At 54.4% G+C, this 13307-nt stretch overlaps 1 protein-coding gene across 1 annotated transcript in view; it reads right to left on the bottom strand.

Moving 5' to 3' along the window:
• LOC139250087 (protocadherin-16-like) overlaps positions 1–13307 on the bottom strand; it is a 520410-nt gene that overhangs the window by 404081 nt on the left and 103022 nt on the right. The window contains exon 10 of the mRNA XM_070872662.1: positions 3397–4240. Coding sequence (XP_070728763.1) covers positions 3397–4240 — 844 coding nt within the window. The remainder of the gene's footprint in view (positions 1–3396; positions 4241–13307) is intronic.

Genomic DNA, 13307 nt, shown 5'->3' with positions numbered 1-13307 from the left:
ATCCCGGGTATCGGGCAATCGCAGATATTGGGGTATCCCAGGTATTGGGGAATCGCGGGTATCGGGGGTACCCCGGGTATCGGAATATCCCGGGTATCGTGGTACCCCGGGTATCGGGGAATCGCGGGTATCGGGATATCCTGGGTATTGGGGAATCACGGGTATCGGGGTACCCCGAGTATTGGGGAATCGGGGTATCCCGGGTATTGGGGAATCATGGGTATTGGGGGTGTCCTGGGTATTGGGAAATCGCAGGTATTGGGGGTACCCTGGGTATTGGGGAATCGTGGGTATCGGGGTATCCCGGGTATTGGGGAATCATGGGTATTGGGGGTGCCCTGGGTATTGGGGAATCGCAGGTATTGGGGGTACCCTGGGTATTGGGGAATCGCGGGTACGGGGGTTCCCCGGATATCGGGGAATCGTGGGTATCGGGGGTATCCCGTGTATCGGTTAATCGTGGGTATCGGGGGTACCCCGAGTATCAGGGAATCGCGGGTATCGGGGAATCGCGGGTATCGAGGAATCGCGGTTTTCCTGGGTATTGGGGAATCGCGGGTATCGGGGAATCGCGGGTAACGGAGTATCCCGGGTATCGGGGAATCGCGGGTAACGGAGGATCCCGGGTCTCGGGGAATCGCGGGTAACGGAGTATCCCGGGTCTCGGGGAATCGCGGGTAACGGAGTATCCTGGGTATAGGGGAATCGCGGGTATTGGGGAATCGCGGGTATGGGGTATCCCGGGTATTGGTGAATCGCGGGTGTCAGGGTATCCCGGGTATTGGGGAATCGCGCGTATGGGGTATCCCGGGTATCGGGGAATCGCGGGTATCGGGGTACCCTGGGTATAGGAGTATCCCGGGTACCGGGGTATCCCGGGATTTGGGGAATCATGGGTATCGGGGAATCGCGGGTATCGGGGCATCGCGGGTATCGGGGATACCCCATGTATTGGGGAATCGCGGGATCCCAGGTATTGGTGAATCGCGGATATTGGGGGTATCCCGGGTATCGGGAAATCGCGGGTATCGGGGAATCGCGGATATCGGGGTATCCCAGGTATTGGGGAATCGTGAATATCGGGGATACCCCAGGTATCGGGGAATCTCGGGTATCGGGGGGTACCCCGGGTATCAGGGAATCGCGGGTATCGGGTATCCCGGGTATTGGTGAATCGTGGGTATTGTGGTAAACCCGGGTATCGTGGTATCACGGGTATCGGGGTATCCCGGGTATCCCGTGTATCGGGGAATTGCAGATATCGGGGTATCCCGGGTATTGGGGAATTGCGGGTATCGGGGTACCCCAGGTATCAGGGAATCGTGGGTATCGGGGTATCCCGGGTATTGGGGAATGGGGGTACCCTGGGTATTGGGGAATCGCAGGTATTGGGGGTACCCTGGGTATCGGGGAATCGTGGGTATTGGGAGTATCCCGGGTATCGGGGAATCGTGGGTATCGGGAGTACCCTGGCTATCGGGGAATCGTGGGTACCGGGGGTACCCTGGGTATTGGGGAATCGCAGATATTGGGGGTATCCCGGGTATTAGGGAATCGCGGCTATCAGGGGTATCCCGGGTATCGGGGAATCGCGGGTATCCCGGATATTTGGGAATCGTGGGTATCGGGAGTACCCTGGGTATCGGGGAATCGCGGGTACCGGGGGTACCCTGGGTGTTGGGGAATCGCAGATATTGTAGGTACCCTGGGTATTGGGGAATCGCTGGTATCCCGGGTATTGGGGAATCGCAGGTATCGGGGGTACCCCGGGTATCGGGGAATCCCGGGTATTGGGGAATCGCGGGTAACGGAGTATCCCGGGTATCGTAGAAATGCGGGTAACGGAGTATCCCGGGTCTCGGGGAATCGGGGGTAATGGAGTATCCCGGGTCTCAGGGAATCGCGGGTAACGGAGTATCCCGGGTATTGGGGAATCGCGGGTATCGGGGTATCCCGGGTATTGTGGAATCGCGGGCATGGGGTATCCTGGGTATCGGGGAATTGCGGGTATTGGGTACCCTGGGTATTGGGGTATCCCGGGTTTTGGGGAATCGGGGGTATTGGGGGTACCCCGGGTATCAGGAAATCGCGGGTATCGGGGTATCCCAGGTATTGCTGAATCGCGGGTATTGGGGGTTCCCCGGGTCTCGGGGAATCGCGGGTAACAGAGTATCCCGGGTCTCGGGGAATCGCAGGTATGGGGTATCCCGGGTATTGGGGAATCGCGGGTATCGGGGAATTGCGGGTATTGGGGGTACTCCGGGTATCAGGAAATTGCGGGTATTGGGGTATCCTAGGTATTGCTGAATCGTGGGTATTGGGGGTTTCCCGGGTATCGGGGGTACCCAGGGTATCCGGGAATCGCGGGTATCGGGGTATCCCGGGTATCGGGGAATCGCGGATATCGGGGTACCCCCGGGTTTCAGGGAATCGCGGGTATCGGGGGTACCCCGGGTATTGGGGAATCGCAGGTATCGGGGTATCCCGGGTATCGGGGAATCGCGGATATCGGGGGTACCCCGGGTATCGGGGAATTGCAGGTATCAGGATACCCCGGGTATCGGAGTATCCCGCGTATCGGGGTATCCTGGGTATCGGGGAATCGCGGGTAATGGGGGTACCCCGGGTATCGGGGAATCGCAGGTATCCCAGGTATTGCTGAATCGCGGCTATTGGGGGTTCCCTGGGTATCGGGGAATCGGGGTATCCTGGGTATTGGGGAATTGCGGGTATCGGGGGTACCCAGGGTATCCGGGAATCGCGGGTATCGGGGTATCCTGGGTATTGGGGAATCGCGGGTATCGGGGGTACCCCGGGTGTTGGGGAATCGGGTATCGGAGTATCCCGGGTATCGGGGAATCGCGGGTATCGGGGAATCGCAGGTATCGGGGGTACCCTGGGTATTGGGGAATCGCGGGTATCGGGGGTACCCCGGGTGTTGGGGAATCGCGGGTATCGGGTATTGGGGAATCACGGGTATCGGGGTACCCCGGGTATTGGGGGTACCCCATGTATTGGGGAATCGCGGGATCCCAGGCATTGGTGAATCGTGGGTATTGGGGGTACCCTGGGTATCTGGGAATTGCGGGTATCGGGGTATCCCGGGTATTGGGGAATCACAGATATCGGGGTACCCCGGGTATCGGGGGTACCCCATGTATTGGGGAATCGCGGGATCCCAGGCATTGGTGAATCGTGGGTATTGGGGGTACCCCGGGTATCGGGGTATCCCGGGTATCGGGGAATCGTGGGTATCGGGGTAGCCCGGGTATTGGGAATCGCGGGTAACGGAGTATCCCGGGTATCGGGGTATCGGGGGTACCCTGGGTATCGGGGTATCTCGGGTATCGGGGAATCGCGGGGCCGGACATTCTGCCCCCTCACTAGGCTCCTTACCTGTGTTAGTGTGGAGCCGGAACTTGCTGCCTCCGATGCCTGATGTTATGCGGTAACTAACCCGGCCATTCTCCCCTAGGTCGGGGTCCTGGGCCACGATGTAGGAGACAATGGTGCCCACGGGCTGGTCCTCCATCACGTTGATGACTGGGGTGGACAGGAAGTGTGGGTCGTTGTCATTCTCGTCAGTCACAAAGACCCGTACTGTCACTGCAGAGCTTTTGCGCTGGCTGCTGTTGACGGCTTGGTCCATGGCTTGGACCACCAGGAGGAAGGATGGAGTGAGCTCGCGGTCAATGGCCGCTCTGGCCCTCAGTACCCCAGTCACCTCATCGATCTGCAGTAAGGTTCCCGAGGGGGTCTGCTGGAGCACTGAGTATCGCACCTCACTGTTGGGACCACTCCCGTCTTTATCAGCTGCCTGAAAGGTGTAAAAGGAGGCCCCAATCTCGGCATTCTCACTGATGACGATGGTGATGGGATCCTCGGCAAACTGTGGGCCGTACTCGTTGCGATCCTGGATGTGGATGTTGACGGTGATGGCCGTGCTGTGAGGGAAGCCTGTGCTCAGATCATCGACCGCGATCTCCAGCTGGTAACCCGAGCCCTGCTCATAATCCAGCTCCTGCGCCAGGTAGATATCACCGGTCAGCCTGTCCACCACAAATCGCCCGTCCACATCACTGCCCCCCACCACAGTGAAGGTCAGCTGGCCATCCCCCCGGGCCGACAGCTGGTGGGAGCTCACGGAACCAATCCGAGAGCCAGGGGCCATTCCCTCAGTGGATTGGAATGTGACTGTGCTGCTGTCCGACTGCGGCAGAGTACTGGCAGAGCTCCGCACCTAATGGGTCAACAACAGAGGGTTAACAGAGGGTTAACAGAGGGTTAACAGAGGGTTAACAGAGGGTTAACAGCAGGTTAACAGAGGGTTAACAGAGGGTTAACAGAGGGTTAACAGAGGGTTAACAGCAGGTTAACAGAGGGTTAACAGAGGGTTAACAGAGGGTTAACTGAGGGTTAACAGAGGGTTAACAGAGGGTTAACAGAGGGTTAACAGCAGGTTAACAGAGGGTTAACTGAGGGTTAACAGAGGGTTAACAGAGGGTTAACAGCAGGTTAACAGAGGGTTAACAAAGGGTTAACTGAGGGTTAACAGCAGGTTAACAGAGGGTTAACAGCAGGTTAACAGAGGGTTAACAGAGGGTTAACTGAGGGTTAACAGGTGGTTAACAGCAGGTTAACAGAGGGTTAACAGAGGGTTAACAGAGGGTTAACAGCAGGTTAACAGAGGGTTAACAGAGGGTTAACTGAGGGTTAACAGCAGGTTAACAGAGGGTTAACAGAGGGTTAACAGGTGGTTAACAGCAGGTTAACAGCAGGTTAACAGAGGGTTAACAGGTGGTTAACAGCAGGTTAACTGAGGGTTAACAGAGGGTTAACAGAGGGTTAACTGAGGGTTAACAGGTGGTTAACAGCAGGTTAACAGCAGGTTAACAGAGGGTTAACAGCAGGTTAACAGAGGGTTAACAGAGGGTTAACAGCAGGTTAACAGAGGGTTAACAGAGGGTTAACAGCAGGTTAACAGAGGGTTAACAGAGGGTTAACAGGTGGTTAACAGCAGGTTAACAGCAGGTTAACAGAGGGTTAACAGGTGGTTAACAGCAGGTTAACTGAGGGTTAACAGAGGGTTAACAGAGGGTTAACTGAGGGTTAACAGGTGGTTAACAGCAGGTTAACAGAGGGTTAACAGGTGGTTAACAGAGGATTAACAGAGGGTTAACTGAGGGTTAACTGAGGGTTAACAGGTGGTTAACAGGTGGTTAACAGCAGGTTAACAGCAGGTTAACAGGTGGTTAACAGCAGGTTAACAGGTGGTTAACAGAGGGTTAACAGGTGGTTAACAGCAGGATAACAGGTGGTTAACAGCAGGTTAACAGCAGGTTAACAGGTGGTTAACAGCAGGTTAACAGCAGGTTAACAGCAGGATAACAGGTGATTAACAGCAGGTTAACAGGTGGTTAACAGTAGATGAACAGCAGGTTAACAGGCGGTTAACAGTTTACAGCAGGTTAGCAGGTTAGCAGTAGGTTACAGCAGGATAGCAACAGGTTAACAGGTTAGCAGCAGGTTAACAGGTGGTTAACACAAGGAAGCTGGATAAACACATGAGGGAGAAGGAAATAGTCAGACCCGCTGATGGGAGGAGATGGAGAGCGTGGGAGGGGGCTGGTGTGGGACATAAACACCGGCACAGAGCGGTGGGACATAAACCCCGGCACAGAGCGGTGGGACATAAACCCCGGCACAGAGCGGTGGGACATAAACCCCGGCACGGAGCGGTGGGACATAAACCCCGGCACAGAGCGGTGGGACATAAACCCCGGCACAGAGCGGTGGGACATAAACCCCGGCACAGAGCGGTGGGACATAAACCCCGGCACAGAGTGGTGGGACATAAACCCGGCACAGAGCGGTGGGGCTGAATGGCCGTTTTCTGTGCCGGACACACTTTATTTATTTATTTCTGGGATGTAGAGGTCGTGGGTTTGGGAGGTGCTGCTGAAGAAGCCTTGGCGAGTTGCTGCAGTGCATCTTGTAGATGGTGCACACTGCAGCCAGGGGGCGCCGGTGGTGGAGGGAGTGAATGGCCCAGAAATCACAGCCTCCTGGGTACGGGGCGTGTGCACGGGGTGTATACGGCACGGGGCATGTACACGGGGTGTATACAGCACGGGGTATGTACGGGGCGTGTGCACGGGGTGTATACGGCACGGGGCGTGTACGGGGCGTGTACAGACCCGGGAAGGCATTGCAAAAGCCGGTTTTCAGCGCACAATGTGCATGAACTGAAAAGCGGCTTTTCTGATCTGGAGCTGGAGCTGGAGCTGGAGCCTGACAGTGTATCTCGGGAGCGAGGACATTCGCACGGGCAGGATTGTGGGATTTACCCATATCCCCAGCAAATGTCCTGAAAACACTTGCGCCTGACAAAACAGGCACTTAGCCGACTGTTACAGGCGTTAGAGTTTAAAACACACAAAAACATTGACAAATAAAATTATAAAAACACATTTTATGGTTAAAAACCCTCCCCACTACGGGAAGTTTATTGTAATGCAGAATATAAAAAACTTTTTTAAAAAATCGGAAAAATATATATTTTTTATAATGCATAAATAACTAATTTAAATTAATAAAAATATGTGGTGTATTTTTTCTATTTGTTTATTAATGTTTTGTGTGTTTGGGGTGTTCCCCAATGATGATAATGGGAACTACAACTTACGGAGCTGTCATTATTATGAATGAGAAGATACCTTACCTGATTGGCCGCCCAGAGCCGTGTGACTGCAGCTCCCGCCCTGCGCACGTCCCGATGGGAGCGTGCTGCCATGCGCAGTCAGTGGCCTCAGGGCCGGGAGCTCGCGTGGGTGCAGCTGGAACAGGTAAGGGCACTCAGTGTTTTACCCGATCGCCTGCCCGCGGGAAGCAGTGACGGGCATTTGTGGGCCCTGGTTTAAGGTGCTCAGGCTACAGAGCAAGCGAGCTGCTTTGTCCTGGATACAACTCGATGTAACCCCCCCGCACAGGCAAGCTTGGACATTATCACAAGCAGGTGCAAACTTCGCAATGACATTCTTCCCTCCTCCGCCTTAGTGCAACAACAACTTATCTTTAGATAGTGCCTTTAGCGTGGTAACACACCGGAAGGTGCTTCACAGGAGCGCGATCGGATGAAACGTGACACCGAGCTAGATAAGGAGATATTAGGGCAGGTGACCAATAGCTTCGTCAATGAGGTCAGTTTTAAGGAGCATTTTAAAGGAGGAGAGAGAGGTGGAGGGAGAGGTTTAGGGAGGGAATCCCAGAGCTCGGGGCCCCAGGCAGCTGAAGGCACGGACACCGATGGTGGAGTGATTGATGCTCAAGAGGCCGGAATCGGAGGAGCGCAGAGATCTCGGGGGGTGTGGGGCTGGTGGAGATTACAGAGACAGGGAGGGGTGAGGTGATGGAGGGATTTCAACACAAGGATGAGAAATTTAAAATCGAGGCGCTGCTGTACTGGGAGCCAATGTAGGTCAGTGAGCACAGGGGTGATGGGTGAGCGGGACTGGGTGTGAGTTAGGACACGGGGCACAGGGGGTGATGGGTGAGTGGGACTGGGTGTGAGTTAGGACACGGGGCACAGGGGGTGATGGGTGAGCGGGACTGGGTGTGAGTTAGGACACGGGGCACAGGGGTGATGGGTGAGTGGGACTGGGTGTGGGTTAGGACACGGGGCACAGGGGGTGATGGGTGAGTGGGACTGGGTGTGAGTTAGGACACGGGGCACAGGGGGTGATGGGTGAGTGGGACTGGGTGTGAGTTAGGACACGGGGCACAGGGGGTGATGGGTGAGTGGGACTGGGTGTGAGTTAGGACACGGGGCACAGGTGGTGATGGGTGAGTGGGACTGGGTGTGAGTTAGGACACGGGGCACAGGGGGTGATGGGTGAGCGGGACTGGGTGTGAGTTAGGACACGGGGCACAGGGGTGATGGGTGAGTGGGACTGGGTGTGGGTTAGGACACGGGGCACAGGGGGTGATGGGTGAGCGGGACTGGGTGTGAGTTAGGACACGGGGCACAGGGGTGATGGGTGAGTGGGACTGGGTGTGAGTTAGGACACGGGGCAGTGAGCACAGGGGTGATGGGTGAGTGGGACTGGGTGTGAGTTAGGACACAGGGTCAGTGAGCACAGGGGGTGATGGGTGAGTGGGACTGGGTGTGAGTTAGGACACGGGGCACAGGGGGTGATGGGTGAGCGGGACTGGGTGTGAGTTAGGACACGGGGCAGTGAGCACAGGGGTGATGGGTGAGTGGGACTGGGTGTGAGTTAGGACACAGGGTCAGTGAGCACAGGGGGTGATGGGTGAGCGGGACTGGGTATGAGTTAGGACACGGGGCACAGGGGGTGATGGGTGAGTGGGACTGGGTGTGAGTTAGGACATGGGGTCAGTGAACACAGGGGGTGATGGGTGAGTGGGACTGGGTGTGAGTTAGGACACGGGTCAGTGAGCACAGGGGTGATGGGTGAGCGGGACTGGGTGTGAGTTAGGACACGGGGTCAGTGAGCACAGGGGGTGATGGGTGAGTGGGACTGGGTGTGAGTTAGGACACGGGGTCAGTGAGCACAGGGGTGATGGGTGAGCGGGACTGGGTGTGAGTTAGGACACGGGGCACAGGGGGTGATGGGTGAGTGGGACTGGGTGTGAGTTAGGACACGGGGCACAGGGGGTGATGGGTGAGTGGGACTGGGTGTGAGTTAGGACACGGGGCACAGGGGGTGATGGGTGAGTGGGACTGGGTGTGAGTTAGGACACGGGGCACAAGGGGTGATGGGTGAGTGGGACTGGGTGTGAGTTAGGACACGGGGCACAGGGGGTGATGGGTGAGTGGGACTGGGTGTGAGTTAGGACACGGGGCACAAGGGGTGATGGGTGAGTGGGACTGGGTGTGAGTTAGGACACAGGGGGTTTTGGATGAGCTGAAATGTATATAGTATGGAAGATGGGAGGCCGGGCAGGAGAGCGTGAGAATAGTCGAGTCAGGAGGGAACAAAGTCCTGGGCGAGGGTTTCAGCAGTGGAAGAGCTGAGGCTGGGTGGAGTCGGGTGAAGTTACGGAGGTGGAAGGAAGAGCTCTTGGTGATGGAACGGATATGTGGTTGGAAGCTCACCTCTCCGTGAAAAACAACAGCAGATTGCGAACAGTTTGGTTCAACTCCAGTCAGTGGGCAGGGAGATGGACAAGTGCATGGTGAGACTGGGGGCTTCGGTCCCACCATCAATTACTCTCCAATGTTACACATTCACTCGCTGGGACTTCTGACAGGTTTATTAGAAATTCAACTCTTCAATTCTTCACCCCACTGTCCCATCAAACACTCCCAGGGCAGGTACAGGGGGTTAGATACAGAGTAAAGCTCCCTCTACACTGTCCCATCAAACTCTCCCAGGGCAGGTACAGGGGGTTAGATACAGAGTAAAGCTCCCTCTACACTGTCCTATCAAACACACCCAGGGCAGGTACAGGGGGTTAGATACAGAGTAAAGCTCCCTCTACACTGTCCCATCAAACACTCCCAGGGCAGGTAATGCACGGGGTTAGATACAGAGTAAAGCTCCCTCTACACTGTCCCATCAAACACTTCCAGGGCAGGTACAGGGGGTTAGATACAGAGTAAAGCTCCCTCTACACCGTCCCATCAAACTCTCCCAGGGCAGGTACAGCTCGGGGTTAGATACAGAGTAAAGCTCCCTCTACACTGTCCCATCAAATACTCCCAGGGCAGGTACAGCACGTGGTTAGATACAGAGTAAAGCTCCCTCTACACTGTCCCATCAAACACTCCCAGGGCAGGTACAGCTCGGGTTAGATACCGAGCAAAGCTCCCTCTACACTTTCCCATCAAACATCCCAGGGCAGGTACAGGGGGTTAGATCCAGAGTAAAGCTCCCTCTACACTGTCCCATCAAACTCTCCCAGGGCAGGTACAGCTCGGGTTAAATACAGAGTAAAGCTCCCTCTACACTGTCCCATCAAACACTCCCAGGGCAGATACAGGGCGTTAGATACAGAGTAAAGCTCCCTCTACACTGTCCCATCAAACACTCCCAGGGCAGGTACAGCACGGAGTTAGATACAGAGTAAAGCTCGCTCTACACTGTCCCATCAAACACTCCCAGGGCAGGTACAGGGGGTTAGATACAGAGTAAAGCTCCCTCTACACTGTCCCATCAAACACACCCAGGGCAGGTACAGCATCGGGTTAGATACAGAGTAAAGCTCCCTCCACACTGTCCCATCAAACACTCCCAGGGCAGGTACAGCACGGGGTTAGATACAGAGTAAAGCTCCCTCTACACTGTCCCATCAAACACTCCCAGGGCAGGTACAGCACGGGGTTAGATACAGAGTAAAGCTGGGCAGGTGGAAGGTGTATCAGTGGGAGAGCATTTAGGTGCGATCATAATTCAGTCAGATTTAAGGTAGTTATGGAAAAGTACAAAGATAGACTAGCAATAAAAGTCGCAAATTGGGGAAAAGCCAACTTTGCTAAGCTGAGGTGATTTGGCCAAAGTGGTCTGGAAGCGGCTACTTGAAGGTAAATCAGTGTCGCGGAGGAGATCCAGAGGGTTCAGACCAAACTTGTGCCCTTAAAGAAAAATGGTGGGGCTAACAAATCTCGAGCCCGCTGGATGTTAAGGGGCGTACGGGGTAGGATAAAGAAATAAAGAGAGGCTTATGACAGATACCGAGGGCTCAATACTGGAGAATCTCTCGGGTAGAAAGTGCAGGGGTGCAATTAAACAGGAAATCAGGAAAGCAAAGAGAGAGCATGAAAACATATTGACAAGTTAAATCAAGGAAAACCCAAAAATTTGTCATCAATATTTTAAGAGCAAGAGGATAACTAAAGAAAGAGTGGGGCCTATTAGAGACCAACAGGTTAATCTGTGTGTGGAGGCGGAAGATGTTGGGAGGGTTCTCAATGAATGCTTTGCGTGTGTTTTCACAAAGGAAAGGGGCAATGCAGATACTGCTATCGAGGAGGAGTATGATATTCTGGATGAAACAAACATAGTGAGAGAGAAGGTATTAAGGGCTTTAGCAGCTTTGAAAGTAGATAAGTCCCCAGGCCCGGATGAAATGCATCCCAGGCTGTTAAGTGAAGCAAATGAGGAAATGGCAGAGGCTCTGACCATCATTTTCCAATCCTCTCTGGCTACAGGTGTGGTGCCAGAGGACTGCTAATGTTGTACCTTTGTTTAAAAAGGGAGAAAGGGATAGACCGAGTAATTACAGTCCAGTCAGCCTAACCTCGGTGGTGGGAAAATTATTGGAAAAAATTCTGAAGGACAGGATAAATCTTCATTTAGAAAGACACGGATTAATCAAGGACAGTCAGCATGGATTTGTTAAGGGAAAGTCGTGTCTGACTAACCTGATGGAATTTTTTGAGGAGGTAACCAGGAGGGTCGATGAGGGCAGTGTGTACGATGTAGTGTATATGGATTTTTGCAAAGCTTTTGATAAGGTCCCACATGGTAGTCTGGTCACAAAAGTAAAAGCCCATGGGATCCAGGGTAAAGTGGCAAGTTGGATCCAAAATTGGTTCAGAGGCAGGAAGCAAAGGGGAATGGTCGATGGGTGTTTTTGTGACTAGAAGGATGTTTCCAGTGGGGTTCCGCAGGGCTCAGTACTGGGTCCCTTGCTTTTTGTGGTATATGTCAATGGTCAAATATCAACCACTGGGAAAGTTGTCGCTAGAGTTCTCCTCAACCGTCTTCTCCCTGTGGCCGAGGAGCTCCTCCCGGAGTTGCAATACGGATTTCGTCCCCTACGGGGAACAACGGACATGATCTTTGCAGCGCGACAGCTGCAGGAAAAATGCAGGGAGCAGCACCAGCCCTTATACATGGCCGCCTTCGATCTTACAAAGGTCTTTGACACTGTCAACCGTGAGGGTCTATGGAGTGTCCACCTCCGTTTCGGATGCCCCCAAAAGTTTGTCACCATCCTTCGCCTGCTCCACGACGACATGCAGGCCGTGATCCTTACCAACGGATCCATCACAGACCCAATCCACGTCCGGACCGGGGTCAAACAGGGCTGTGTTATCGCCCCAACCCTCTTCTCAATCTTCCTCACTGCCATGTTCCACCTCACAATCAACAAGCTCCCCGCTGGAGTGGAACTAAACTACAGAACCAGTGGGAAGCTGTTTAACCTACACCGCCTCCAGGCCAGGTACAAGATCACCCCAATCTCTGTCATCGAGCTATAGTACGCGGATGATGCCTGCGTCTGTGCACATACAGAGGCTGATCTCCAGGACATAATCAATGTATTCACTGAGGCATATGACAGCCTGGGCTTTACGCTAAATATCCGTAAGACAAAGGTCCTCCATCAGTCTGTCCTCGCCGCACAACACTGCCCCCCAGTCATCAAGATCCACGGCATGGCCCTGGACAATGTGGACCATTTCCCATATCTCGGGAGTCTCCTATCAACAAGAGCAGGCATTGATGATGAGATCCAACACCGCCTCCAGTGCGCCAGTGCAGCCTTCGGCTGCCTGAGGAAAAGAGTGTTTGAAGACCAGGCCCTCCAAACTGTCACCCAGCTCATGGTCTACAGGGCTGCATAATACCCGCCCTCCTGTATGGCTCAGAGACTGGAGAAATACCACCAACGATGTCTCCGCAAGATCCTACAAATCCCCTGGGAGGACAGACACACCAACGTTAGCGTCCTCGACCAGGCCAACATCCTCAGCATCGAAGCACTGACCACACTCGACCAGCTCCGCTGGGCAGACCACATTGTTCGCATGCCCCAGACACGAGACTCCCAAAGTAAGCACTCTACTTGGAACTCCTTCATGGCAAGCGAGCCCCAGGTGGGCAGAGGAAACGTTACAAGAACACCCTCAAAGCCTCTCTGATAAAGTGCAACATCCCCACTGACACCTTGGAGTCCCTGACCAAAGACCGCCCTAAGTGGAGGAAGTGCATCCGGGAGGGCGCTGAGCACCTTGAGTCTCATCGCCGAGAGCATACAGAAACCAAGTGCAGGCAGCGGAAGAAGCGTGCGGCAAACCAGACTCCCCACCCTCCCCTTCCCTCAACCACTGTCTGTCCCACCTGTGACAGGGACTGTGGTTCACGTATTGGACTGTTCAGTCACCTAAGGACTCATGCTAAGAGTGGAAGCAAGTCTTCCTCGACTCCGAGGAACTGCCGATGAGACTTGAATGTTGGGGGTATGATTAAGACGTTTGCAGATGACACTAACATTGGCCGTGTGGTTGATAATGAAGAAGAAAGCTGTGGACTGCAGGAAGATATCAATGAACTGGTCAG

Source organism: Pristiophorus japonicus, unplaced genomic scaffold (assembly GCF_044704955.1).
Source record: "Pristiophorus japonicus isolate sPriJap1 unplaced genomic scaffold, sPriJap1.hap1 HAP1_SCAFFOLD_347, whole genome shotgun sequence".
Lineage (NCBI taxonomy): Eukaryota > Metazoa > Chordata > Chondrichthyes > Pristiophoridae > Pristiophorus > Pristiophorus japonicus.
The sequence above is the reverse complement of the archived record's forward strand: the minus strand, read 5'-3'. Positions and strand labels throughout refer to the sequence as shown.